This window comes from Pseudonaja textilis, chromosome 12 (genome assembly GCF_049901715.1).
Source record: "Pseudonaja textilis isolate UNSWEBS1 chromosome 12, rPseTex1.2, whole genome shotgun sequence".
Taxonomy (NCBI): Eukaryota; Metazoa; Chordata; class Lepidosauria; order Squamata; family Elapidae; genus Pseudonaja; species Pseudonaja textilis.
In genome coordinates this window covers 5,924,655-5,951,254 of record NC_142001.1, presented here as the reverse complement: position 1 = coordinate 5,951,254, position 26,600 = coordinate 5,924,655, and the positions used below count along the sequence as shown (strand labels likewise).

The 26,600-nt window shown below is 43.7% G+C and overlaps 1 protein-coding gene across 8 annotated transcripts in view; it reads right to left on the bottom strand.

Moving 5' to 3' along the window:
* Positions 1-834: 834 nt before the first annotated feature.
* The window catches only part of HEPH (hephaestin), a 42,924-nt gene continuing 17,158 nt past the window's right edge, over positions 835-26,600 (bottom strand). For 6 of the 8 annotated variants that reach the window (XM_026703084.2, XM_087940908.1, XM_087940903.1 and 3 more), the window contains 15 exons: positions 24,876-25,044; positions 21,710-21,849; positions 19,163-19,294; positions 18,285-18,496; positions 15,690-15,843; positions 13,364-13,576; positions 12,435-12,648; positions 11,277-11,416; positions 9,764-9,895; positions 8,109-8,215; positions 6,738-6,963; positions 4,196-4,335; positions 3,752-3,914; positions 3,148-3,186; positions 835-2,416 (listed from right to left, as the gene is read on the bottom strand). In XM_026703084.2, the coding sequence (XP_026558869.1) occupies positions 2,127-2,416; positions 3,148-3,186; positions 3,752-3,914; positions 4,196-4,335; positions 6,738-6,963; positions 8,109-8,215; positions 9,764-9,895; positions 11,277-11,416; positions 12,435-12,648; positions 13,364-13,576; positions 15,690-15,843; positions 18,285-18,496; positions 19,163-19,294; positions 21,710-21,849; positions 24,876-25,044 (2,471 nt within the window). In that variant the 3' untranslated portion in view covers positions 835-2,126. The remainder of the gene's footprint in view (positions 2,417-3,147; positions 3,187-3,751; positions 3,915-4,195; positions 4,336-6,737; positions 6,964-8,108; positions 8,216-9,763; positions 9,896-11,276; positions 11,417-12,434; positions 12,649-13,363; positions 13,577-15,689; positions 15,844-18,284; positions 18,497-19,162; positions 19,295-21,709; positions 21,850-24,875; positions 25,045-26,600) is intronic. The other 2 variants (XM_087940907.1, XM_087940909.1) reach the window with 1 other exon arrangement.

The following is a 26,600-nucleotide window of genomic DNA, read 5'->3' as shown; positions in this document are numbered from 1 at the left end:
AAAATGTGGCCATTCTCTCCCCGTGCCCCGCTGTTCTCCTTGGCTAGTGCCTCTTTGGTGCCAGCAGGATAGGGCCATGTTAGAGGTTGTTCCTGCCACCGGAGAGATCATTTGACTTCCACCCTCCCCGTGGGATGCCACAGATGGCCGGGCATTGTGTGGCATTCAATGCAGGGCCTCAGAGGGGAGCGCTGACCGTCCGGTGCCATTTGGAGGAGGTGGTGAAATGGCAGGATTTCACCGATGGCCGGTTGATCCTGTACAAAAAGCCAGCTGGACTCTGAGAGCAAACTTCCAAGAAACAATCTGTGGTTGGGAGGAGAGCGTTTGTTGTCTTATTGTAAACCTTGACACCCAAACAATTCCATTTCCACCCAGAAAGCAACTGGCATGGTTTGGTGCTTGTGGGAGACAGAACACATCGACACTCCCGCGCCCATCAGGTAGCGAGATGGTTTCCCAAAAGCCGGCCGATGCAGCTGCGTGCCCATGAGGTAAATCTGAGCTTGTCTGGAGCCCGGCAGAAGCAGGGGGGTGCTGGGCACTCACCAGGTGCCACCTCTGCTCTGAAGATTTGACGAAATGCCCCTATTATGATCCAGAGATCCGTGGAGCAAAGCAAGCGGCACCTGGGGCCTCCCAGAGCCTCCCAGAGCCCAGGGCTGGAGTCTGCCTGATCTCCATCTCTGGCCTCTCTGGGAAGCCACCTTGGGAACTGAGGAAGCCATAGCTCGCTGTGGGGGGTGCAATGACTTTCTTTCCCCCTCATATGAGGCTCTTTTAAACTTAATTTGTTTCTATCACTTTTTATTGGCAAACCAACCAACGTTGACATTTTCTTATTAAAAAAAACCAAGAATGAATGAATTTCTACCCATCTACACAGATAAGTCTTCAATAAAGATCTTGGATCTTTCACCAAGTTTAGTTGGCAAACTGAACTGAACACCGGAAACAGGGATACCGTCCTCAGACCCTGCGGTGTTTCATTTTCCTTTCATTCTGAACTTTAAAATATTTGGTTCTGTTTCAATGGTGAAGGCCTTTGCCAAATTCTTTTTCCAAAATGAATGGATCAGAAGCCTTAACCACCTTCGGGTCTTTGGTTGAACCTGAGCATCAAGCTAAGGTCCAGGGATCCTTTAGTGCCCTTTCGGTTCTTGAAATCTGGATGGAAATCAGGTTCTCACCAAGTACCAACAATCGTATAACGAAGATATGAACCAGACCATAATGGTGCCATCTTGACATTAATAAATTAATGCCTAATTAAAATTCTTCATTTATTCTCACTGTCACCCTCCCACGTCTACAATTGTTTTCCCCACTTTCCGCAATGCCAGTAATTCTGGGAGTTGCAATCCCAACTCAGGTGGACAGTTCCTAGTTGAGGAAAGATTGGTCAACAAATATGATCCCCAAACTCCGATTATTTCACTTCTTTTAATTATAAGCCAGATCAGTTTTATCATCGTTGGCCTTTTAGGTAGAAAGTCCTAGGGTGGTTGAGTCAAACAGGAGTTCTTCTGAAGGAACAATGGCTGAGGAATGAAAGGAGTTCAAAGCAAGAAAATTCCACAATTCATGGTTGAAACCTGTTTCAAAGAAATGCTTGTTGCCCTACCCTCTTGGACAACCTTCTCTGTGCCTGTTGCTTCTCCCCAACCAAGTGTTAGGCTCAACACACAGAAACGTAATTAGCTAATCTCACATAATGTTGACTTGCCTCGGGAATGAAGGAAGGCAAGAGATTCAGGTCTCAGGTTGTACTGTAGCATCAAATAGGGAATAAGCTGATGCAAGATGATGGGAACTGTTGACCTGAGGGGTTTTGACTAAGTATCCAGTCTGGATTTATTTACTTACTTATTTATCAAATGTATTGTCCGCCCATAACTCTGAAGGGCTTTACTTAAGGTTCCGTCCTGTCATTCAGTGAAGGATCTGGGAATCCACCTGAGTCTTGGGATACCCGAAACCTTAAAATGTAGAGTGGATATAACAGGCAGAAGGACTGACTAGTAAAATTTGTTATTGAATTTTCAGAAAATGATTGCTGAATGCTATTCTGGGCCATTTTCACTACTTCCTGGCTTAAAAGCTTTCAAGATCTCTTCCATTCTTCTCTAAAGGTCATGCTTTTGACTTCGCATCAGTTTGAAGCTTTCGTCCAATATAGACCGCTTGTTGCGTCTCAGCCTCTTTTGTCTCTTGAGGTGAAAGATCACTCCAAGAAGAGCACTGGCAGTGATGAACAGCACCACCCCAGCAACAGCAAGAGTAATAATTGCTGCTTCTACGTGTCCGTGGTCTAGCCTTGAGCCAAACAAAGTTATGTCATGGGAGATATTTTCTTCCGAAGCTTCCGCAGGGTCTTCTACAGAAGGATCCCCAGTTACCTCTTCAGAAGTTTCTGCTGGAAGTCAAAGAAATTATGAAAAAAGTCAAACTAAGGACCAAGAGGAACTCAATAACTTAAACCATTGAAAACGGGAGAACAATCGTGATAATTGTATAATAGCTGACTCAAGTCAATCAAAAGCTCCCCACGGTTGGAAACCTAAATGAAGAACATGGCTAAACTGGAAATCTTGTGAAATCATTTAGAATTTGGGATTGAACCAAGCTGACTGAACAGAATCTCTTCCAGTTGTGTCATTCTTGAGCTTAAGTCTGGATTCATACATTACACTAGTCCCTGGTTTTCCTGAAATTGGCAAGCCAAAGGCAAGGATTAAAACAGCTTGTTTGTATAGGATTCAGGTACAGCATAGTTGAGCATGATGTTTAACTGCACTTCAGTCAAAATGCCACAGCTACATCCCAGCAGTTTCACCTAAACCACAGGCTGAAATCTGAAAACCATGCGTAAGAGGCAATCTTGCTATGATAAATAAAGGTTCGACAGTTAAGATTCAGAAGTGCATTTCCAGAAGATAGAGGAAAAATTGCTGGAGGGTGTGCAAAGTTGGAGTCTTGATTTGGAAGAGATTAGCAATATTCCAGGATGATTCCCGAGGGTGACTATTTGGGATCACGGGAAAAGAACAGTGGAAGAGAGAAAAGATTTCAAACTCGGAACATCTCTATCAATCATGATATCTGAAAGAGTTATCTGAAGAGAAATATGAAAAGAAAGCACAGTACCTGTAATTTTGAACACATTGTAACTGCAATGTTCTGAATCTGAAAAGAAATAAATGGCAGAATCAGGACTGTTTTGTGAAGCACATAAAGGGAGATTGAGGACACACACAGCAGCACAAGAGATCCATGCATGGAATCCAGCTTCTTACAAAGAGAAGTGAATCCAGATCTTCTTTTTCCTTAGCATCACGATGTTCTACTCTTGAATAGACATTTATGCCCATCCCTGGAACTCCTTTGTGCTGCTGAATTAGCAACTAAATTTGAAGTTTTGAATGGGTTCTGACTGAATTGAACACTGGAATGGACCTGGACTGGACTTAGACAGAGAAGTCCACTTCCAATTATTTCCAATTATCCACATTCTTCTCTGTTCACAATTCATCGCTAAGCAAGCGCATCTGCTACACCAAGAGCTTTCCTGGTCCTCCCAGCTGCTGTTCTCTGCCGATTCATCGCTTATCCTGAAGCTTTCCTAGTTCTGGAATTTCATCCTTAGTTTCCAAGGGGGGTTGGATGTGCCTCGGAGCCCACTGAGTGATTTTGATGGGCACAGCTCCCCAAACAGATCGAGCCCCACTTGCACCACGAGTTTCCTTCTTACCTTGGCGGGGTAGGATTGTGAAAAGCGTCTCCATGCCAGCATGGATATGGTCAGCCACGTGGCAGTGAAGAAGCCAGGTGCCAGGATTGCCAACCTGCATCTCCACCATCTCAAAGGTCCCAGGGAAGAGATCCACCACGTCAGCCCGGTAACTCTTGCCATTCTGATACACAAAAGGGAAAGGACAAAGAGTGAAAATCTAGAACAGGAGTGATGGCCAGAGGGTAATGTTTAGCTACTTCCAATTCCATGGCCAGAGAGTTCGGCATTTTATAAGTTTGCTCAACTTAGTTGGCTTGGGGAGACGTGGGGAGAGGAAAGAAACCAACCTCCCAACTTGGGACACCCAAACTAACTGCAAGACAGGAGGCCCAATCCTTCCCTAGATTTGTTCTTTAAGTAAAGTGGGGGGAAGCTTCTGTATCAGTTTGGGGAGAGTCTCACCCGGTAGATGAAGGTCTCTGCATGGAAGTGAACAGTGTGCACGTCAATCTCCTGGCCCATTCCCAGCAAATACCAGTTCACCCAGTCTCCTTCACACATCTCCAGGCCGGGCAAGTTTGCATATACTTTACCATTGATTGCTAAGGAAAGAAGAGATTTCTGCTTAATAATGGCAGGACCTTTGTCTCATGAAGAATCAAAGAACTGCTCCCCCTTCCAAAGTGAGCCTTTGCATTTCTCCTCAGGATCAGGGCCTTTGCCTCGGCAGAACTGCCAGCAATTCTTCTCTCTGCCTCTGACTGGATCACATCCACCACAAACAATGCGGCCAACCTACAATCTCCACCCCAAGGAGGACTTTGAACTGCACTTCACTTTGCGGCAACTTTTTCGACTTTTGGCTTCTTCTCTGTCTTTTGTCTTCTGTCAAAGAGGCTATCATAAATGATATGGACCAAAATGTCTATACAAGTAATCCTCAACTTACAACCAGTTGCTTAGCAACCATTCAAAGTTACAATGGACCCCGCCAAAAGATACTTATAAGTTCCAACCACTGTCCTTCTCCTGCAGTCATGTGATCACATTGGGGGCGCTTGGCAAACGGCCTGCGTTCACCACTATTTGCAGCAACCTGTAGTCATGTGCCCACGATTTACAAGGTTTTTGCCAAAACCCAGGTTCACTTAATTTGTACCAAAAAAACCTCAACCCCTCATACAATTGGGTCAGTCACATGATGACACACATTACAACTGCCATGAGTTACAACTTTAACTGGCTGGCTCCATTATGGCCCTAAGGTCTACCTGAAATTGCTTTGTAAAGGTAGAAAACAGTTGTTCTCCAAATCGGCCTGCTTATATATATTTATACAGCCATCCACATAGCACACAACTCAAGGCGATACACCTCATCAATCTAGCAATTAAATCCTTATAAAAACTCACTAAACAAATAATAAACGTAAGACGTTTTATTCCTTTGAAGTGATTGTTTCATGTGTCTTTTCTTGTTTCTTCCTTTCTATTATGATTTTTATTATCTCTTTTATTCACGAAACACAAAACTCAGTCAACTGAACATTTAAAAATGTATCACAAATATCAGTGACTGGCACTGATGGGTTTATACGGGTTGCAGGCAGCATCCTAGGTATCAACTAAGGATCTTCTTAAATTGTACAATATGATTTTCATTGTTGGATGATGATGATGAGGACAAACCGACTGGATCCATAGTTTTGATGGTATTTCTGGGGGTGCTACAGGTTCTAGATATTGCATTATCATCTCTGCTATGAGTCTTGAGAATGGCTTTTCCTCTGATTTGTTGATGTATCTATCCATCAAACCTGGGTAGTGAGGACGATGTCAATGAGGTCCAGGATTCTGAGCATTTTGACACATGAAACAATCCAACAACTTCTTCAAAGGAATAAAATTCAAAAGGGAAGAAGAAAATTGTTTGGATAACATTATCAGCAGAGGAAATGATAGCAAATCAGAAACAAAACTCTACAAAAAACAACAGCAACCCACACTAAACAAATGCTCCATTTCCAAAATCACAACTCAGCTTCCCGGAAGAGTTAAATCCAAAATTCCTTTAAGCTTGGCATTCAGACAAAACCATTTAATAGGTAATATAGATAAACATTTAAGACACTAGGCTAAAAGAGACAATAAAAAAAGATAAGACGGAAACAAAAATACCAGAACGCATCTTATCTAACAACTAGCATCCAGATAAACAGTAATTAACATCAGACAAACAATCGAGCAGAAAACAATACCGTAATCAGGAAACTAGCAAGGGGGAAAAAAAACCACACCTACCTTCACCAAAACAGGCAGAGCAGGCTACGAGATACAAACAGAGAACAAACCCCACATTCACTTGCACTGATGAGGTTACCTACTAGGGCTACAAAACATCTGCAAGTAAACAACCAAGGTCAGATAGCAATAAGTTCAACCCTGAACTACGGATATTTTCTTCTACTGAAAATCATTTTTTATGACAAAACCTCTGTCTAATGAGCTCTTCCTAAGGAAATTAAAGTTGTATGCATATTGACTCTCCAGAAATCTCAGACCATTCTCGAGTGGAATGTGCATGTGGAACAATCAAATCAGGAAGAGAGGTAATTTTCTTTTTGCAACGTGTATTGCAAAAAGGGTGGTGCTTCATGGGTGCTAATCAGAGGTGTTATTCAGCAGGTTCTGACCAGTTCTGGAGAACCGGCAAAATCCCACCTCTGACTGGCCCCGGTCCCCATCTATTCTCTGCCTCCCGAGTCCCAGCTGATCGATGGGGGGTCTTCTTTTGTTGCCCTGCACAGGAGATCCGACCTGGAAAAGCAGGTTAGTGGGGTGGGGATGGAAATGGAGATTTTACAGTATTCTTCTTCTGCCACACCCACCAAGCCACGCCCACTAAGCCACACCTTGCCCACCAAGCCACGCCCACAGAACCGATAATAAACATTTTTGAATCCCACCACTGGTGCTAATACAAAAAGCACAAGATATCTACAAACCATGCATTTTGTTGCTTTCCATAAATTCTTCGTCCTGCTGGTGGGAACGGTTCCAATCCCCTTGAATATAAATCTTCACATTCTCCTCAAGGTACCAAGACTGATTTTCATCAAAAACCAAAAAGAGGAGGGCGAATTCCTTGCTCACACCTTTCCTTCTCCCGTTAGAATCCAGGGTCCCTTTACGACAAACTTTCAAGGGGCCAACGAGCCCACTGTACAAATCCTGCCAGGAAAGGAGAGAGCAAAAACTCTTTGCATACATTTGCATAGAACTCCACACACTTTTCATTAACACACAGAGTACAGCCAGCTGCAATCAGGTAAGCCCTTAAATAGTTTAAATAGGTGTGACACACCAGAATAAAGGAATAGTAAAACTCAGTCCAGTCCTACTCAGCTTCTTTTGCCTCAGCCATTGCTAACGTGGTGCTCAACTGACCCCTTCCAGTAAAAACGGACTTTCCCAGACCAACAACCTGGATTTAAAATTCTGACCACTGTCCGCCCCCTGGGGTCCTGCGGTCCCATTTTGGGTGCCTGGCAAGTGGTCCTCATTTACAGCCATTTGTAGCGCCCCCCCCATGGGGTCACATGATCACAATTTACAACATTTTTGTCAGAACCCAGCATTTACTTCAGGTTTTTGGCAAATAGCGCCCATTAATGACAATAGTTTAGTTTAATGGCCACAGTATAGACTTAATGACCATGGTGTTTACTTTACAATGACATTTGCTTAATGACCGCTGCAAAAAAGATTATAGAACTGGGTGTGGTCACATAGCGACCCACTTAACAACTGGCATGATTTAGGACTAATTCTGGGCTCAGTTAGGGCAGCAATAGGACGTAATGTGAAATAACCGGGGTTAAATTCATGGCAGAGGGAAGGGTAGCTTATATAAGCTGCAGGTCAGGCTTCTTTCAAAGGAGGAGAAACTACTCCTTCATTTTCCATGCAGGAAGAACAAAAGGAAGAGAAAAACTGAGGTAGGAAAACTGCTTTGAGGAGCCTCATGTATGTTCATGTCTCTTTTGCTTTATTATTTATTTTTGTGAAGTGACTAAACAGCTTCTAGCACGCCGATTTGTTTGTGAGGGGTATATTACACACACACACAAACACACACACACACACACCACTTCCTTGGTGAGCTCAAGATGACGTACATGAGACTTCCTCTGTCATTTTCCCCTCAATCGCCAGTTCATGAGGTAATCTTGGCTGAGGGAGAATGGCAGCCTCAAAGTCGCCATGGCCAGGGTTCAGCCATTCCTAGTCTCCACCTTGACCACCAACCCTTCCTTGGACAGCTCCATCCCACCCTGGGAGAGGACATCAACACTAAGGAATGGAAAAATACGCACCTTGACACGATCCACTGTGGAATAGTAGATCCAACTCAAACAGGCTGAATCGTTTGGTCCTGGACCAGATCTTTCAGGAACATCCCATTGATAGGTTACAATTTCTCCTAGGAGAGAAAGATGTTCACATCTTTGTTAGGAATTTTAGCTACAGGGGATTGTGCCTCTGAAAATTAAGGCCTTCAGATATAAAGTCCTCCTCATGAACACCAAACTACAAAAAAGAGAACGTATGATGAGAAAACCAACAGCAGACCTAAGTCACTATACGCAGACTTAAGTTAATATCTGTTTCGGTGTTAGCATCGGCTAATATCCAGGATCGCCTTTGTCCCATTGTTGATTCAACAATACCTTCACTGGAACAATAGTCTGCATGTGTTCTTCTTTGATTTGTGCTAATTTTCACAAACCAAATTTATATTTTACTAAGATTATTAGCTTAAATGCTTCTACCAGCACAGCCCTGCTTAGTTGATGGGTTAAGAATATTGTTCTCTGCTATTGTGCAACTAAAACTCATTTGATTGGAGTGTGTGGGTTTTTCCTTATACAATAATGTTCTTTTTACCTGCTACTCACAAACCATGTTTTGACTCTATTTTGTATTTATTTAAATATATTTAATATTTCTGCATTTGCTCAAAGGACACTTTGGGAACTCTGGCTGGCTTCCATAGCAATTGCAGGTGAAGAGAGACGGAATAACACAACTAGCGTTGTTATGTGAGCCAGTGGGACACCATAATTAGCTTTCAGATGACAACTGGGGAAATCTGAAATAAAAACTCTTATTAAGCCACAAAGCTCACTGCTGATCTTGGACCAAGTTTCCACTCACAGCCTAACTCCCTCACTGGACTATGGTATACTTCAATCTTTCTCAACCTCAATAACTGTAAGAAGCGTGAACTTCAACTCCCAGAATTCTAGCTGGCTGAGGAATTCTGGGAGTTGAAGTCCACATATCAACATCAATAACTTTAAGTGTAGACTTCAACTCCCAGAATTCTAGCTGGCTGAGGAATTCTGGGAGTTGAAGTCCACATATCAACATCAATAACTTTAAGTGTGGACTTCAACTCCCAGAATTCTAGTTGGCTGAGGAATTCTGGGGGTTGAAGTCCACATATCTTAAAGTTGCTGATGTTGAGAAACACTGATATAAGAAAAGGGCGTACTATGATCTTTATTATGATCACTGCCCAAAACAAAAAGAGAAGCACCTCTCCAGTCCTAGGGGAAAAGATTTGATTGGAGTGTGTGGGTTTTTTCTTATACAATAATACAACAAGGGGAATGAACAAAGGACAGATAAAAAAAAAATCAAGATGGCCACCATGGCCGCATAAGGACCTTCTCCTTCTTACATATCTTCATCGACCCAGCCTAGTAGCCGATACTCTGGATTCTCTGAATCAGGAAAGGAAATCTTCCTCACCAGGAATTTCTCAATTCGCCACCCTGTCCATCCAGAAGCTAGTTTTAGGACTGCATTGAAAATTCATATTTGTTAAGGCCTTTTAGGCTTAGGGAAGATTATGCAGTTGTGGACTGTTTGGTACACAGACACACAGACGCAATACATGTAAATGAAGAAACAAAACTCAGGCAGAGAGGTTGCCAAGGAAATGCCAAATGCTGGCAAGACTCACCAGGCATTGCTGTCTTGGAGTCCCTGTGGTTCTTTTCCAGGACGCCGTGGGCGTGAATGGAGTAAGGCTGCGTGGCGTTGTTCCTAAAAACGATGTTCAACACATCTCCCACTTCTGCCCAAATAAAGGGACCTGGAAGGGGGAAGGATAAAGGAAAAGAACAGTGGCTGGGGGTTTGCAAAACTCCAATGGGGCGGGGGGCTTCTTCTGGTGAACAGCAAAGGGTAGCCCCCTCCACGAAGCTTCCTAGAGAGAAGGAGCCAGCGCTTTGCTCAGCTCCACAGGACCGCATGGCTTCCTGACCTGCCCAGGGCATCAGTTTACTCTCCCAAGCACCTGAAGGCAGGGCAGGAAGCAAGAGGGGGATGCTTGTCAACCTGGAATTAAGGAGAAAATTAGGGAAAACCATGAATCAATGGAACAGTTCGCTTCTCGGTGTTGTGGATGTTCCATCGCTGGAGGTTTTCAAGAAAAGATTGGACAACCGTTGGTCCAGAATGGAGTAAGGACTCCTGGCTTGGGCAGGGGGTTGGACTAGATGACCTCCAAGGTCCCTTGCAGCCCTTCCTTCCCAGGCTTTGATGAGCTGCGCCAGAGAAGCCAGAAAGACCTGTGGTCCATCACACTTCCTGAAAGCTTGTGGGGACGTTTCAATGGGCTGACCCAAAATGGTGTCATGGATGCTTCTCTGCCCACTCCGACATGCTTAACCCAGGGCACGTGGCCAATGCAGAAGCTCTTTGGGTTTTGGAAAGGGAGTGGGGAGGGGAAGGAAAGCAGAGGGAAGCTTTGAAATAAGCTGAGGTGCTTTCTCAGTGCAAACGTGGGGGACCCTATACAGGTAGTCCTTGGCTTATAACGGCAATTGGGATTGGAACTTCTGTCACAAAGATGGTCCAATTCGGAAAGGGTGCCCCAAGATGCCCCAAGAACGGGCACGGCAGAGGTGCAGAAACACTGCGGGGCGGGGGCAAGACTACTTACCCCAGTGACCAGGGACCTTTGGTGTTGGCCTCCACTTTCACTTTCACAAGCCAGAAGGGAAGATTGCAAATAGCCATCGTGGGATTGTGGGGCGCTGCAGTCGGCCAGAAGCGCAAACCAGCTGCCGAGTGTCCAGACCCCAGTCATGTGACTGCAGGGCTCCTGGAACCACAATTGGTTTCACGCCGTCGTAACTTTTGACGCCTGTTGAATGGTCAACAGGCCAAGGACTATCTTGAACACACGCACACACACACCCATCCAAATTATCCCCACCCCCCAAAGACCCAATTGGATTTGCCCAGGGCAGGAGTCCTTATTCCATCCTGGACAAATGGTTGTTCATCTTATCCATATTCCAAAGAGAATCTTCATTTCTGGGATGGAAATCTCTTGGATGAGAAGCTGCAAAGCTCATCAGGAGTGTATGAAAAAAACAAAACCCGCATCTTTGAGAATAATTTACAGAAAGAGTTTAAAATTCTACTAACTGAAATGAAAGTCACACCTGAAAGTTTCAGTGGGTTACCTAATATCCCCAGATGTTGCTCAGCGTCCGTTCTGCTCTTCGGCGTCTGGAATGTCCCGTCTGTGTATTCCCTATAAACAGCTTTCTTGTACCTGGAGCCTAGCCGTCCATTCTCATGGTTGAGAAATATGTCACCATACCTGTGAATTTCAAAATTCCTTTTTGCCTGAAAGATGCATGGTTAAGCACAAATGAACAACATACAATAGTGTGGCCCCCAAAGCCGTAAAGAACAGAGATATTCCAAAGAGCGAGGGATGAACCCATAAAATACAAAGAGAAAGAAATAGGAGTTCTGAAACAGATTCCCAGAAGAACAAGAGAGATCAAAAGCGTTGAGACTCTAGAAAAGAGCGCAGAGAAGAACAATAATGAGGATTAGGAATGGTTGGAGGAATCGGGTATGTCTAGCGAAAAAAAGAAAGAAAGACTAGGGGTGACATGATAGCAGTGTTCCAATACTTGAGGGGCTGCCATGAAGAAGAGGAAGGTCAACTTATTTTCCAAAGCACCGGGAAGGCAGGACGTGCAACGGGTGGAAACTAATTCAGGAGAAAAGCAACCTACCACTTAAGGAGAAATTTCCTTAACAGTGAGAACAATCAATCAGTGAAAAGAGCCTGCTTCCAGAAATTGTGGGCGCTCCATCGCTGGAGGCTTTTAAGAAGAGATCGGATGGCCATTTATCTGAAATGGGTACAGGGTCTCCTGCTTTGAGGGGGAGGGTGATTAGACGAGAAAACCCCCAAGATCCCTTCCTGTTATTTGGTTAGAACCAAATATTTTCTGAGCTGTCAGTAAGCTTTAGCTGACACTCAGGCAAAAATTAGTCCTCCGGTAACTGAGCCTCTTCCAGCGTGAGACAACAGAGAACAGCCCGTTGGCCTCTTCTAAGGAAAGTCCTCCAGCTCCTCACTGGCTCTTCTTCTCAAGGTCCATTTTCTCCTCATCCCACTAACCAGCTTCCTTATCTTCCTCAGGATCGTTCCCGTTGGCCTTCCTCTCTTTCAAAATTCTGGTTTGTAAGTCTAATTGATTTAAACCTCTTTCAAGAGAATTCCCCCCAAAACATGTTTTTTGCAAGAAGGGTAGGAAAAACATGACTGACTTGCATCCCGTTTCCTGCAAACAAAATATTTTGGAAGCAGCACCAGATACCTTTCCTCTCCAGAGCTGTTGTGCCTTTCCGACTCCCAGCTGCGGTCTGGGGCGTAGTCCCACTCCATCTCCTCTGCCATGATGTAAAAGGTCCTCACCGTCCCATACTGTCGGCCTGGAAAATAGGCCTCTTCTCCACACTGCCGAACAGAGTAACGGCCTCTCATTCCGTTCTGATAGTGGTTGCTGGTCTGACAGTACACATCGAAAATGCCTAGAAGGAGGCAAACGAAGCTACTGAGAAGACGCCTGGGATCAGGATGGCAGCAAAGCCACCCTGGAAACTTCTCTACCAACTTTGAGAAAGGCAGATCTAAGTTCTCTCAGACCTAGCAACAGGCCAACGTTTTTAAACACCACATGTGTGCGTCTTCTGACTTTAAATAGAAAAAGATGCTTAAACTTTCCCCGGGATTGGGGATTGGGCTTTTTGTTAACTTCTGAGACACTAGTGTTGTTGCCATCCTTGGAGAGTTCTCAGGAAGGGTTTGCAATTACAGGGCAGCCGTTAAGCTGTTGGATCACTACTCCAAAAACTTCAGTAAAAGTCTTCTCCCAATTATGGAGCTCACTTGGTAGACCCGGGCATTTGCTCAGCTCAACCTACAATGTCAACTTCCTCCTTTCCCTTGTACATTTTCTTTAATCCCTAGACGCGAAGGGAGGCAGACCATCTCTAAATAGGTAAATAAAATAGTATCCATGGGCTGACCACACTGCTCTGCAGGTGCTACCCATTTGCCTTCATCTTAAACTCAGTATGGAAGGGAGCTAAGATCAGATCTGGCGGATTCGAGACCCTCTGGAAAGCCCTGCCAGTCCGGCCAAAAGTGAAGGACAATATGGAGAGTTGTGGTTCCAAATGCCGTGAAGGGCCAAGTTTCTCAGTCCCGGGAGAGGAAAGAGAGGGCACAGAGTTAAGCCTTTACCTTGGTTGTCGGGCTGCATGAGGGCTGTGGCAAAGGTGTGAGGGAAGAGACTGGTTGTATCTCGCCTCATCCCATTCATCAAGATGGTATTTCCTTGGAAAGCAACCCCATGAACGTCGGTTTCACTGCCAAAACCCAGCAGGTGCCAGGAAATGGTATCTCCCTTGCACGTATCCAGGAGAGGCAAATTTCCAAAGAGGAATCCATTGATGGCTTCAAGGCAAAAGAAAACAGGGGGAAAAATCAGCAGCGGGCTCAGTTTTCAGAGGACGTTTCACCCAGCGATAATTTGGGAAGGCTCAAACTAGAGTAGAAAGCAGGATTCAAAATCCAGAAATCAAAAACTGAGAAAAAGAAGGAGAGGAGAGGATTACCAAATGCCTGGGCTGTGCCCCCCCACCCCACCCCCCGGCAAGAGCCTCCACGGTGGTTTTCTCAAAGGGCAACTGGAAGAAGAAGTTTCACTTCTCATCCAAGAAGCTTCACCGGTTCTGGCAGGATGGTGAGGGCAATAGAAGGATGGTGGGGGCGATAGAAGGCAAACGGCCGGCCGCGCGGCTGTTTGCCTGCTGCTCCCCTTCCCGCCTTTTTCCCCGGTGGCTTTGCCTGTTTACTTTTGCTTTGCTTTGCAAATGTTTGCCCGTGGATGCCTCCACAGCCTTCCCCAACTCCCTCCTTTTGATACCAACGCAGATCCATCTCTTTTCCTTTTTCCCTTTATTGCTCTGATGCTGCCATAATCGAAGCGGTAGTTCTTCCTGCCGTCCTCTCCAAATCCAGGGTAACTCGCTGGTAGCAGGGAAGAATCAATAGCTCAGCTTCTCAGAAATAAAGCAGCAGGACTTCTACACGGCAACTCAAAGATGTCAAAATAAAAATAAGGGAGTGGCTGTGGGCATGGGGTGGTATGCTTTGCCCAGTCTGGGCAGAAACTGAAAGGATGCCCGCTGGGAGGTGGAGTAAATGCCAGCGAGGATACTTCATTGACTTAATGGGCCGTCGCTGGATCCACACGAAGACATTTTAAATGGCAACTGCTGACCAGCCTAAAACACAGGAGATCAGCAGCCCAGGATAAAAGGGCTGTCCAGGCAGCTTCTGCAGGAGGGGAGGGACATATAGGCACTGCAGCCGCTCAAGAGTTGAGGCTACTGCTGGCCTGGAACACAGCACTGGAGAACATCTGAAGGGATCTAAGACTCCTAACTCAAAGCAGAACGCCCCCTCGGAATTCTACAGGAAATTCATCCAAGCAAGGAAATGTATAATTCACATCTGGATTTCACTGCTGTAAGATGAACACTTAAGCAATAATTGAGAAACTGGAAAGTGAGGAAACCAGGGTTCCTAAATTTGCGACCTCCGTACACTGGATTTTAATTCCTATAATTTTCAGTCAAGGTGGGCATTAGTGATGCTGGCGAGCAAGGACAGAAATCAGGTCGAGCATAACAGAAAGAGGAGGGGAAGTCTACTGCTGACTACGATATCTATGAATTGTCCACGTTGGCCTTTAATTTGCAGATTGTCACTGTACAAGCAATAATGGGGAGAGCTGCTGCTTTCAAGCTTTTCTTTGAAGGCTGTCCTGAAACTTTTCCTCAAGAAAAAGGACGAAGTCAACCTATGTAAACAACCACGCGTTGTCAATTTGTTCAAATATTTGCTTCCACCGTTACAAATCCGAGTTGCTATAATTAATAGCTGAGGATTATGAGCCTGTTTGATGAGTCAGACTTTGAACTGGGAGAAAATTGGGCTTCAGAATTCTGCTCTTGCCTTTTGGTACCCAGCAAGTAGATCATAGATATGAAATGTGGCTCCTCAAAGAGGCAGGAGAACAGCCACACCCTAGTCGTGCTATAAACTAAGGGATTGAGAGTTTGAGTTGGCAAACAATTTTCAGGCAAGTCTTACTCAGTGAGTGCTACTTCTTGCTGATCTTTCACACAGAAGAACCACACTCAGCTCTGATTCTTGGATTTGTCTATATGGAAGTTTATTTTACTTTGTTTATATCCCATCTTTATTGTTTTTATAGCTCAAGATGAACATATATAATACTCCTCCTTTTTCTCACAATAACAGGTGGGCTGGGCTGTGAGGCCGTGACTTGGCCAAAGTCAGCCAGTTGGCTTTTTATGCCAAGGCAGGACTAGAACTCACCGTCTCCTGGTTCCTAGCCTAACCAAACTTTGGCTTCTGCAGTGACCTTGGTCTGTTTCCTGAGATCTCACATCCCTGAGCTGTGGTAAGAAATTGAGCTGCCACAAGACCTCCAACCTCTCCTTTGCTTCCATCCCCCAGATTGGGTACATCGACATACCATGCATTCTATTGGACTCTTTGAAGATGTGATCCTCAAACAGTTCTTCTTTCCCCAATGTGTATTTCAGATACTTCCGATTTGTGTTCAGATACCAGCTTAGGTTTTCATTAAACACACCAAACAAAAGGTAAAACTCTTTATCAATGCCTCTCTAGGAAACAACACAGAGAACATCAGGTTTGGAATCTCATTTGATAACCGAAGAGATAGTCTACTTTGCTATTTCAACTAGCTCGGTGGAGAGAGAGAATTTCTTTTGCAGCTTGGGGTTACAAAGAGGTGAGAGATTGCAAAACATCTGGGAACAAAATATGAGGAACTATTAAAACAACAGGACAATTTCCATGGGACAAGTTGTGTAGCAAAGTCCTATTAACTTCTACGGTGAGAACAGAAAGGTAGTAAAAAATAATGATTTTTTATTGTGTTTTTGTTTAATTTTGTTTTCTGGAAGAACCAAATTGTGCTTCATAAGAACTGTATAAAAAGCAGTGGGGTGTATTTCTACTGCCCCCCCACCTTTATTGGCTCCAATAAAGCCTCCTAATATCTTACTCTGGTCTGTGATATTGGTTTTGCATACCAGGTCCAGCAAGCCTGCTTGGGACAACAATTTACTAATCATCAGCTAATCCACACACAAAAAGTGGAATAAAATCAGGGAATATAAAATTACTTTTGTGTCACAGAGCTACAATGGGGATGTTGGTAGAAAGGCAAGAGACTGCAGCTACTGTTCTAATATATGCCGTAAACCACAGTGTGTGCATGTGTTTTGCTTTGGCATATCACAGGCAGTAAATAAAGCAATTCCGTTTTGTTAACCGGTTTAGCATATTGTGGAGTCTCTTCATCTAACAGTGGCCATAGAGAAGCCCCTGAAAAGCCACAAACAGAGCCACCTGGAGCAATGGCATCGACAGGTAGTCCTCCCTTAGCGACCAGTCAATGACCAACTCATGATCTGGTTCCAGTCTTGACGGCTGCAACCCCTCCATGGTCACAGGCTCACATTCTGGGCACTTGGCAACTGGCAACGGTGTCTATGGCTGTCCTGTGATCACGTGAGGATAGCAATTGTGTCTATGGCTGTTTACAGCATCCCGTGATCACGTGATAGCAATTTTCAGGGTTTTTTTTGTGTGTGTTGGTTTCTGGCAAAAAAAAAAATGCCAATTGGGTAAAATGGAATTCATTCAATAACTGCTGTGTTCAGTTAATGGCCACAGCAAAAAAGGTGATGTCATGTGGTGACCCAACTAATAACTGCCTTGACTCACAACCCTAATTCTGGGCTAAATCATGGTATTTTAACAGATAATCAGAGTTGGAAGGGACCTTGTAGGTCATCTAGTCCAACCCCCTCACCCAAGCGGGAGACCTTACACCATTTCTGACAAATGGCAGTCCAATATCTTCTTGAAGGTCTCAAGTGATGGCGCTCCCACAATTTCTGAGGGAAACTTCTGTTCCATTGGTTGACTGTTCTCACGGTCAGAAAATTTCTCCTTATTTCCAGGTTAAACCTCTCCCGGTCACTGAGGACTTCCCTCTGGATACAGGCATTTAATTATTTAATTATAAAAAACCTCCAATGGCAGCCTTAGTGATTCTACCTTGCTGTTAAACAGAGCTAAGACCCAACCACTTAAATAGAATATTAATTTACTGTGTATGTGTGTGCGTATCAGCAATTTTTATTATGTACCAAGGGACAGATCTAGATTTATAAAGCAAAGCCGTCACTTTTGCACTAGGGTTTTGCAGCAACTAGAAAGAAGGCAATGTATGTATGTATGTATGTATGTATGTATGTACGTATATTATTCAGTTATTATCCCCAAATAGTTAGATTTGTTTACAGCATGCTTCTTTATCTACTGTATCTAATGATATTTGTAGAGCAGTGGCCCCCAATCTTTGTTGTGCCACGGCCCGATACCAGTATCACAAAATCATCTGCAGCTCGGTACCGGCATCAGCACACATGGCAAGGTGAGCCGAGTGACCACAGCCAGCCGTCCCCCGCTTCTCCCCGCCACCTTCAACTCCTCCTTTGCACCTGTGTCGATGGGCTTCGCGACGGCTTCGGGACGGTCGCTCGGCTCACCTTGCCATGGCGTGCTGAAAGAATCCTCGTGCCTTAGTTTTGTTCGAAGCCGCCCCCCTCCCTCAATGAAACTAAGGCGCGAGGATTCTTTCAGCACCCAAAAGCCGCTTTCCGCCCGGAAAAGCTCACCGGAAGCACTTTTTCATCAAAACAAGATGGCGGCGCCCAGCAAACCGGCGGCCCGGTAGAAATTGTTCCATGGACCGGTACCGGTCCAGGGACCGGTGGTTGGGGACCCCTGTTGTAGAGGACTCATACCAGGTGGGACTCAACACATTGGCAAAGAGATGCGGCTGGGGAAGATGGGCCTGCCCCACAAGCAAATCTGGCCCTGAGGCCTCCCCAGCCCCGAGGATGCACGCTGGGGCTGAACTGGGCTTCTTGTACCCAAACAGAGGCTCTGCCTTTCATTCATAAGCCTTCCCTCACAGGTTGCATGGTTTCTCCACGCGTGACAGGCATGGCCAAACAAGAAAAGGTACCTGCTTGTTTCTCTCATTGAGCGTGCCAGGCCTACAGATGAGTAAGGGCCCCACTAAGCCAGAGTTGATGTCTCTTGTGGGATCCACTGCAGAAGAATACATCCAGGTCAGGCAGGGCGGGTCAGAAGCTGTGGGGCCAACATGCGGCGGTAGCACCCAGAGATAAGTGAAGTTGCCAAATGGCTTGATGGATGCTCCGTTTTTGAGTAGGTCTTTAAAATGAAGGAGAAAAACCCAGTTATTTGTACATTTTCAGTCCCTGGCCCATCAAATCATCTCATAGAATGCACTATGGGAACAGATGTTCCTGGCTGTTTCCATTGATGGGCAGATCACCCTGTACAAAATGGGGGCCTTCAAATATGTCTGCCAAGATAACAATAATCACTACTCACTGCAATATCCATTTACTGGAAGCAAGGGTTATGTTAGCTCAGTTTCCAATTTATCCTCTCTTGGGGAAGCAAAGGTAGGCCCATTTTCAAAGGCAGTGTTGGGTTGCAACCACCAGCCATTGTTATTTCCAGAAGTTCTCAGAGGGGCTGATGAAATAAGGCAGATTAAGAATGCTTTTTTGCTAAAGCATTTTTGCGTAAAAAGCTTTTAAAGCAGGAAGAAGCAGAAGCCTTCCACAGCTTGGCTTTCTTCACCTCCCATAATCCACAGCTGACATGGAGGACACCAGGTTGGAGGAGACCCTTATAAAGTTGCCAGTGTTCCACATGAACACTACAAAATTGCTTCTGCAAAACTGGAAACTGCTTCTGTTTCTCAGCCAAAGAACATAATTTGCCTGACTGAAAGGATCACACCTGTTAATATGTGTTTCATTCTGGAACAGATTAAAAAACGAACACAAAGTGGCTAGCAGAACGAACCATCCTGGTATGGGGCTCCTTCCCGCGGCTTCCTGTAAAACCCACCGTGGGGCTGGATGCTGAAAGGCCACGAGGCTTTGTTGGCAAAAGTCACCTGAATGGTGTCACCTACTTCGGCTTTGATCACTGGACCTGCAAGGGGAAAGAGACGGGGGGCTGGATGAGCTACAACCACAACAGAACCAGCTTCAGAGAACCTAGATAAATCTGGGTAGCAAAGAAAAACATTTTGACCCTACGGTACACAGTCAGGGCCCCCCGAGCCACCTAAAAGCTTTTGGTGGGGGCCCCAGAACATGCTAACATTACTCTCAAATAGTCACATTTAATGTGATTAAAAAGGAGGAAATAGAAAGGATTAGACATTGACAGGAGATATAATTTATTTTAATGCAGGTGTGTCCAACCAGCAGCCCAGGGGATGCATGTGGCCCTGGACAGCTAGCAATGTGGTCCCACAAGTTTAGAGAAAATATTTAAAAACAAAGGAAGTTTGTTATTTATACACACTAGGACAGTTCCTCTTCACTTAACATGGCCCAGAGCAAGACAAAAGTTTGGACATTCATATTTTAATAAAGTTTTAAGAACTTTATGTTTACAAAGTTCTGGCCTGCTGGTTATTGTTTTCATTAGAAACAATTCAATCAAAGGTCCTCTGCTGTGGTCCAGACACAAAATATTAGTTGTTATTTAAACATTAAATAAGAGGAAATTCAGAAAGAAAGCCTCTATCTTACACAGTTTAATAATACCTTTCAAAACAGGAAAGTTGAGTTAGAGAAGTTAAGCTGAACAAGGATGTTCGGTGGGCTGGAATTGTCCCCAAATTGAAGACACACAGGCAGGATGTAGCCCCAAAAGTCAAGATGGTGGCCTGGTGGAATTTTGACTTCACCATCTTGATTGCCACCTTGACATTTTGACTGTAACTGCCGACATCACTGCAGAATCACTACAGAACCTCCTAAATTTGTTGCACAAAGTCCGAATCCAAAATCTTGGATCAGCCACTTCCTTTCCTAGCTGTGAACTCCCACTTCTTTGGACTTGGGAGAAAAACTGTCTGGAACTGTCACCCTCCATCAAGCACAAGCTGGTCTCCTCTTTATTGTTCTGTTTTTCTTCCTACTGTTTGACTAGTTGAACTGCCAGCTGATCATTCCAAAGTCTGTCTTTCTTTGTTGCTGCATTGTCCCTTGAGCATCAGGAAAGGTGGCTGGTTCTTCATTCTTAGTCTGCTCTCATTCCTCCAAACCAATCTTATTTCATTCTTCAACAAAATGACTAAATTAGTAGACCAGCAAAATACTGTGGACATAATATATTTAGATTTCAGCAAGGCAGCTAGAAAAACGTGGAATAGATAGCACCACCACAAGATGGACTCGAACGAGTAGTCCTTAATGGGTCTAAGTCTACATGGAGGGGAGTAAGCAGTGGGGTGCCACAAGGTTCCGTCTTAGGCCCAGTACTCTTCAATATCTTCATTAATGACTTAGATGAGGGAATAGAAGGGGAATTTACCAAATTTGCAGATGATACTAAGCTGGCAGGAATAGCTAACACCCAAAAAGATAGGCTCAAGATCCAGATGGATCTTGACAGACTAGAACACTGGACTATATCTACCAAAATGAAATTCAATGTAGAGAAAAGGAAAGTCCTACACTTAGGCAAGAAAAACCAAAGTACACATATAGACTGGGTGAAACCAGGCTCAATAGCAGGAACTGTGAGAGGGATCTTGGAGTCTTAGTGGACAACCAGCTAAATATGAGCCAGCAGTGTGGAGTGGCAGCCCAAAAAGCTAATGCAATCCTAAATTGTATTAACAGAGGGATACAATCAAGATCAAGGGAAGTATTAATGCCACTCTATAAAGCCTTAGTAAGACCACACCTAGAGTACTGCATCCAGTTTGGTTCACCACATTATAAAAAAGATGTTGAGACTCTAGAAAAAGTGCTGAGAAGAGCAATCAGGATGATTAGGGGACTGGAGGCTAAAATATACAACAAACGGTTGCAAGAACTGGGCTTGGCTAGTCTAGTAAAGAGAAGGACCAGGGGAGACATGATAGCGGTCTTCCAATATTTGAGGGGCTGCCACAAGGAGGAGGGGGTCAAGCTATTCTCCAAGGCACCCGAAGGCCAGACAAGGAATAATGGATGGAAACCGAACAAGGAGAGATTTAAGCTGGAAATAAGGAGAAACTTTCTGACAGTGAGAACAATCAACCCATGGAACAGAAGTTGCCCTCGGAAGTTGTGGGAGCGCCATCACTTGAGACTTTCAAGAAGAGATTGGACTGCCATTTGTCAGAAATGGTGTAGGGTCTCCCGCTTGGGCGGGGGGTTGGACTAGATGACCTACAAGGTCTCTTCCAACTCTGATGATCTGTTAAACCTGTTAAAATATCAGAATGGGGCGCTTTCATTATCCAGAATAAAAGGAAATAATCACCAGCAATGGGCAGCTTTCTGAAGGGCTTCTGACTAACACTTTAATTGCCTACTGAATTCGAGATGAATCCTGCCACGTTACCAAGTATCCCAAGGTGCTTTCCTTCCTCCGTCTGCTCTTTCTCCACACGAAAAGTCCCGTCCGTATATTCAACGTATTTGGCTTTCCAGTATGTCCCTCCAAGTTGACTGGCATTTTGCTTAAAGAACAGCTGTGAGAAACTGAACACAAACAAGCCCACAATGACTTCTTGCATTAGCCAGCAGCCACGGCATTTCTTAAATCTCAAGAGCTTTTAAAAAGCGCATTTGTTACGGAGTATTTAAATCTGGCTCTATAAAGAATGGCGGTGAGTTTCATTTTTAACTGTGCAAATAGCCTTGGCCAATTAACCTTTTTTGTTGCTCTTTTAGTTTACAGAGTACAATGCAACCAAGTGCAAATTGATGCACGGGAAGACTCAACCATCTTTTAGCACCTGGAGTAGGCTGTGAGTAGCCTCCGTAGCTTTCGCTGCTGACATCTCTGAGCTTCCCTGTGGTTATTTTGCGAAGCTAGGACAGAGATTTCCTGGTCTAGCAGGATGGGAAGCAGTGATTGGATGGGCCATCTGGTAGGTAAGAGGACGCCCGTTTTTCATTCAAGGGAGTCCAGACTCAATTCCTGACATTTTCTGTTCATCCCATAAAACTTTATGTCAAAAAAGAGGAAGGATGCTTCTCTTAATAGGCAGAGAGGCCATCCTTTTTTTTTTAAACAAAGTTTTATTTCAGTTTTCCATTTTTTAAAAAACATCTCTTTTTAGTGAACTACACGATTCAAGGTTTTCACATTTCATACAAAAATGACCATAATTACACATTCATCTTTCATATTCAACTTCATATCTTACCAATACTTTACATATTTTCTATTATGATATTTTTTCCAAATACTTTCCTCCTATTTGAATCACAAATAGCTCTCATATCTTCATAATCATTATACTTTTGAACTTTTATCTGTCAGATTTACAATTTCATCGCATATTCTTATTTCATCATTCCACAAATTCTAGTTTCATTCAAACATTGCAAAAATCCCCCCCAACAATTGCTAATTTGAGTATGCCACCCCTAAAGCTTACATATTCTTTAATTACCTCCCCTTTAAATCCCAATAAACATTTAACTTTTATTACCTCTAAAGTTAATAATAAAAATCTCCTATGAAGATCTTTTACTTCTCATCCAAGAAGCTTCCCCAGTTCTGAATCAGAAGCTGAACTGAAGAAACTTCTTGGATGAGAATCGAAATGTCTTCAAGGAAAAACCAAGGAAGTTTAGTTTAGTTTTAGTTTAGTTTATTGTCCTTGCACCTTGTACAATGAAATTAAATGTCATCTTCGGTGTACATTATAGCTATAAAAATAAAACACAAACACACATCCTTCACATTCTATACAATTGAGTTGAAAACCCGATATTGCATTAATATTGCACTATACAGTAGAATTCAAAAGAGCTTCTGCCCTGGGATAGAAGCTGTTTTTTCAGCCTATTTGTCCTTGTTTTTATTGTCCTGTACCGTCTGCGAGATGGTAATAGTTCAAAAAAAAAAGGTGCCCAGATGGATCTGTGAGAATGTTTTGAACTTTCTTAAGACAGCATAAGGAGCTATAAAGCTCTTCCAAAGAGGGGAGAGGGCAACCCATGGCCCTCTGGGAAATGAAGTTCACCCTGTGGAGTTCTGTCCTATCTGCCACCGTGCAATTAGCAAACCATACAGGTGTGCAGTGAGTTAAGATACTCTCTATGGTGCAGCGATAGAAGGTCACCAGCAGTTTTTCATTCAGTTGTTGTTTTCTGAGAAGTCTCAGGTAGTATAATCTCTGTTGGGCCCTTTTGACCAGGGCTGCAATGTGAGCCCCCCAGGTCAGGTCCTCTTTTAGGGTAACACCCAGAAACTTAAAACTGGCCACTTGCTCCACTCGGTCTCCATTGATAAGCAAGGGCTGGAGGTCTGATCTGTTCCTTCTATAATCCACTATAAGCTCCTTGGTCTTATTGGTGTTGAGGACCAAGTTATTATCTCCACACCACGAAAGCAACGGGTCCACCTCATCTTGATAGAGAGACTCATCCCCTATGGGTATAAGTCCCAGCACTGTTGTAGTATCTGCAAATTTAGTAATAGCATTACTAGCGTGAGTGGGAATGCAGTCATGCACATAAAGAGTATAGAGTAAGGGACTCAACACGCAACCCTGTGATGTGCCAGTGTTAAGAATAAGGGCTGAAGAGATATGATTATCTAATCTGACCCGCTGCGAGTAGCTAAACAGGAAATCCATAATCCAAAGGCAGATTGAATCGGAAAGCCCAAGGTCCAGGAGTTTAGACACTAATCTATGTATTGTGTTAAACGCAGAACTAAAATCCACAAAAAGCATCCTCACATAGCACCCCCCCACCCCCATTCTAGATAGGTCAGAGCAGTGTGAAGAGTGATGGCTATAGTGTCCTCTGTAGATCTATTTTTTTCTGTATGCAAACTGGTGTTTATCAAATGTATGTGGAAGACCAGAAACGATAAGCCAGCAGACCACTTTCTCAAAACATTTCACAATGATAGGAGTGAGTGCCACTGGCCTGTAATCGTTATTGATAGGGAACTTCTTTGGCAGTGGAACAATGGTGGAAGCCTTCAAACAAGTGGACTGGATAAAGACCTGTTGAAGATCCTGGTAAAGACTCCAGCCAACAGTCTTTAAGCACTCAGCCAGAGTCTAGTGTCCTCTTGAAAAAGCACCTTTGGTGCAATCATGACCTGGTTGACTGAGTATCTCCACATTAACACTGCAGTTTTCAATCTGTGCAAAACCTGTTCGGAAGACACCGTTGTGTGACAGTCTCAACATGCATCAAAAACTAATTCTCCAGATGGGGCTGTCAACAGGGATTCTAACAGTGGCTGGGCTAGGTAACGCTCTCTTTGGAGCCCGCTTGAGCTCACCTGCCCTTTCTGGTAAGTTATCATTGTTAAGCCAGTTTCAACATTCATTGAAAAAGCATCTGCATCACACGTATTCTCCCAACTCAGGTAGTGATTTAGTTAACTCAGCCCATTCTTTTCTTACAAAAGTCCAGTCAGCAATTGAACAATCCAGTTTTTCCATGATGCTCCTTACAGCACTACAGATGCATACCTGGCTGAAGCATGTGAGCTTTGGAAACCACATTTAAAACCTTGGATCACAGAGACTTACCTGTTTGGCTCATGCAGGCTTTTCCCTGTACTTGGGTCTAATCCAGAAGGCCCATAATTCCAACGCACTTCTTTGGCTGCTATGTAGTATTGACGGAGTTTCCCTTTTAGGGCAGGTCCTGAATCCTGATAGGAGCAACGCTTTACTTCATAAAGAGCCTCCATTCCCGCTGTGGAAGCCAAGAAGAGACCATGAGAGACTGAGACTCCATTTCCATTTGGTCAATTTGTGGAGAATTTGAGGGGAAGAAAAGAGAGCAGTTCAGAAGATGCAGGAAAAGAATTTGTATCAATTGAATTAGCTGATTGGTGATATGGTTCTATCGTATGATAATTAGCACATAGTGACATTAATAAATCTAACCTTTGCTGTTTGCTTCTGTTAAGAATTGCTTGTGCTATTTTGCTAGGGTTAGTAATTATTTGTTTGGAATTAATTCTGTAAAAGAATTGCATCCTTTGCTATCAGGTTTCTCTCTTCCGTTACTTGCTTCAGAGCTTGGCACATCCTTGGATACAGAACAACAAAACAGTTCCCAAAACAGTTCTCCTGCTCCATAGATAAACAGGGCCAGAGAAGGGGGCTGCCTAGGAGCAACGAACACACAAGGCTACAAGGGATGCTCTGTAAGATAACAAAGCATAGACAGAGCATGGACAAAGAATGCTCCATGGATACTTTGTCGCTTGTATCCTTACGATTTATATTGACTGTTTTCTAGTATGATTTGATTGCCTATTTGTACCCTATTACTATCATTAAGTGTTGTACCTTTTTTCTTTTTATGTACACTGAGAGCATATGCACCAAGACACTAATGGTGTCTAATCACACTTGGCCAATAAAGAATTCATTCATTCATTCATTCATTCAACTCCCAGCCAGCCATGCCTGCAGCCATACTTGAGGTATATATATGTATGTATGTATGTATATATGTATGTATATATGTATGTATGTATATATGGTATTCAGCTTTGTTCAGGTATTTTCCCACGTCATTATAGTTGTGAGTCGAACACAATACAGAAGCCTGATGATGGCAGATGAGATTCTGCCAAAACGTTGCTACAATTTTAAAAGCACAACTATAACGATGTGGGAAAATACCCGAACAAAGCTGAATACCATACATATAAATACCAGTGAAAACTTAAGAATATGAATATATATATATGTATGTATGTATGTATGTATGTATGTACGTATGTATGTTTTCTAAAGTTTTCGCGGGTACAACTGAGATTATGCCGAAACGCTGCTACAACTTTAAAAGCACAACTACAATGACGTGGGAAAATACCCGAACAAAGCTGAATGCCATACATACATACATACATACATACATACATACATACATACATATTCATATTCTTAAGTTTTCGCTGGTATTTATATGTATGGTATTCAGCTTTGTTCAAGTATTTTCCCACATTGTTATAGTTGTGCTTTTAAAATTGTAGCAACGTTTCGGCAGAATCTCATCTGCCATCATCAGGCTTCTGTATTGTGTTCGACTATATATATATACATGTATGTATGTATGTATGTATGTATGGCATTCAGCTTTGTTCGGGTATTTTCCCACGTCACTGTAGTTGTGCTTTTAAAGTTGTAGCAACGTTTAGGCAGAATCTCATCTGCCATCATCAGGCTTCTGTATATATATATTAAATTCTGTGATGAAAATTTAGAATCTTTACATACCAACTGCAAGCCATTTTA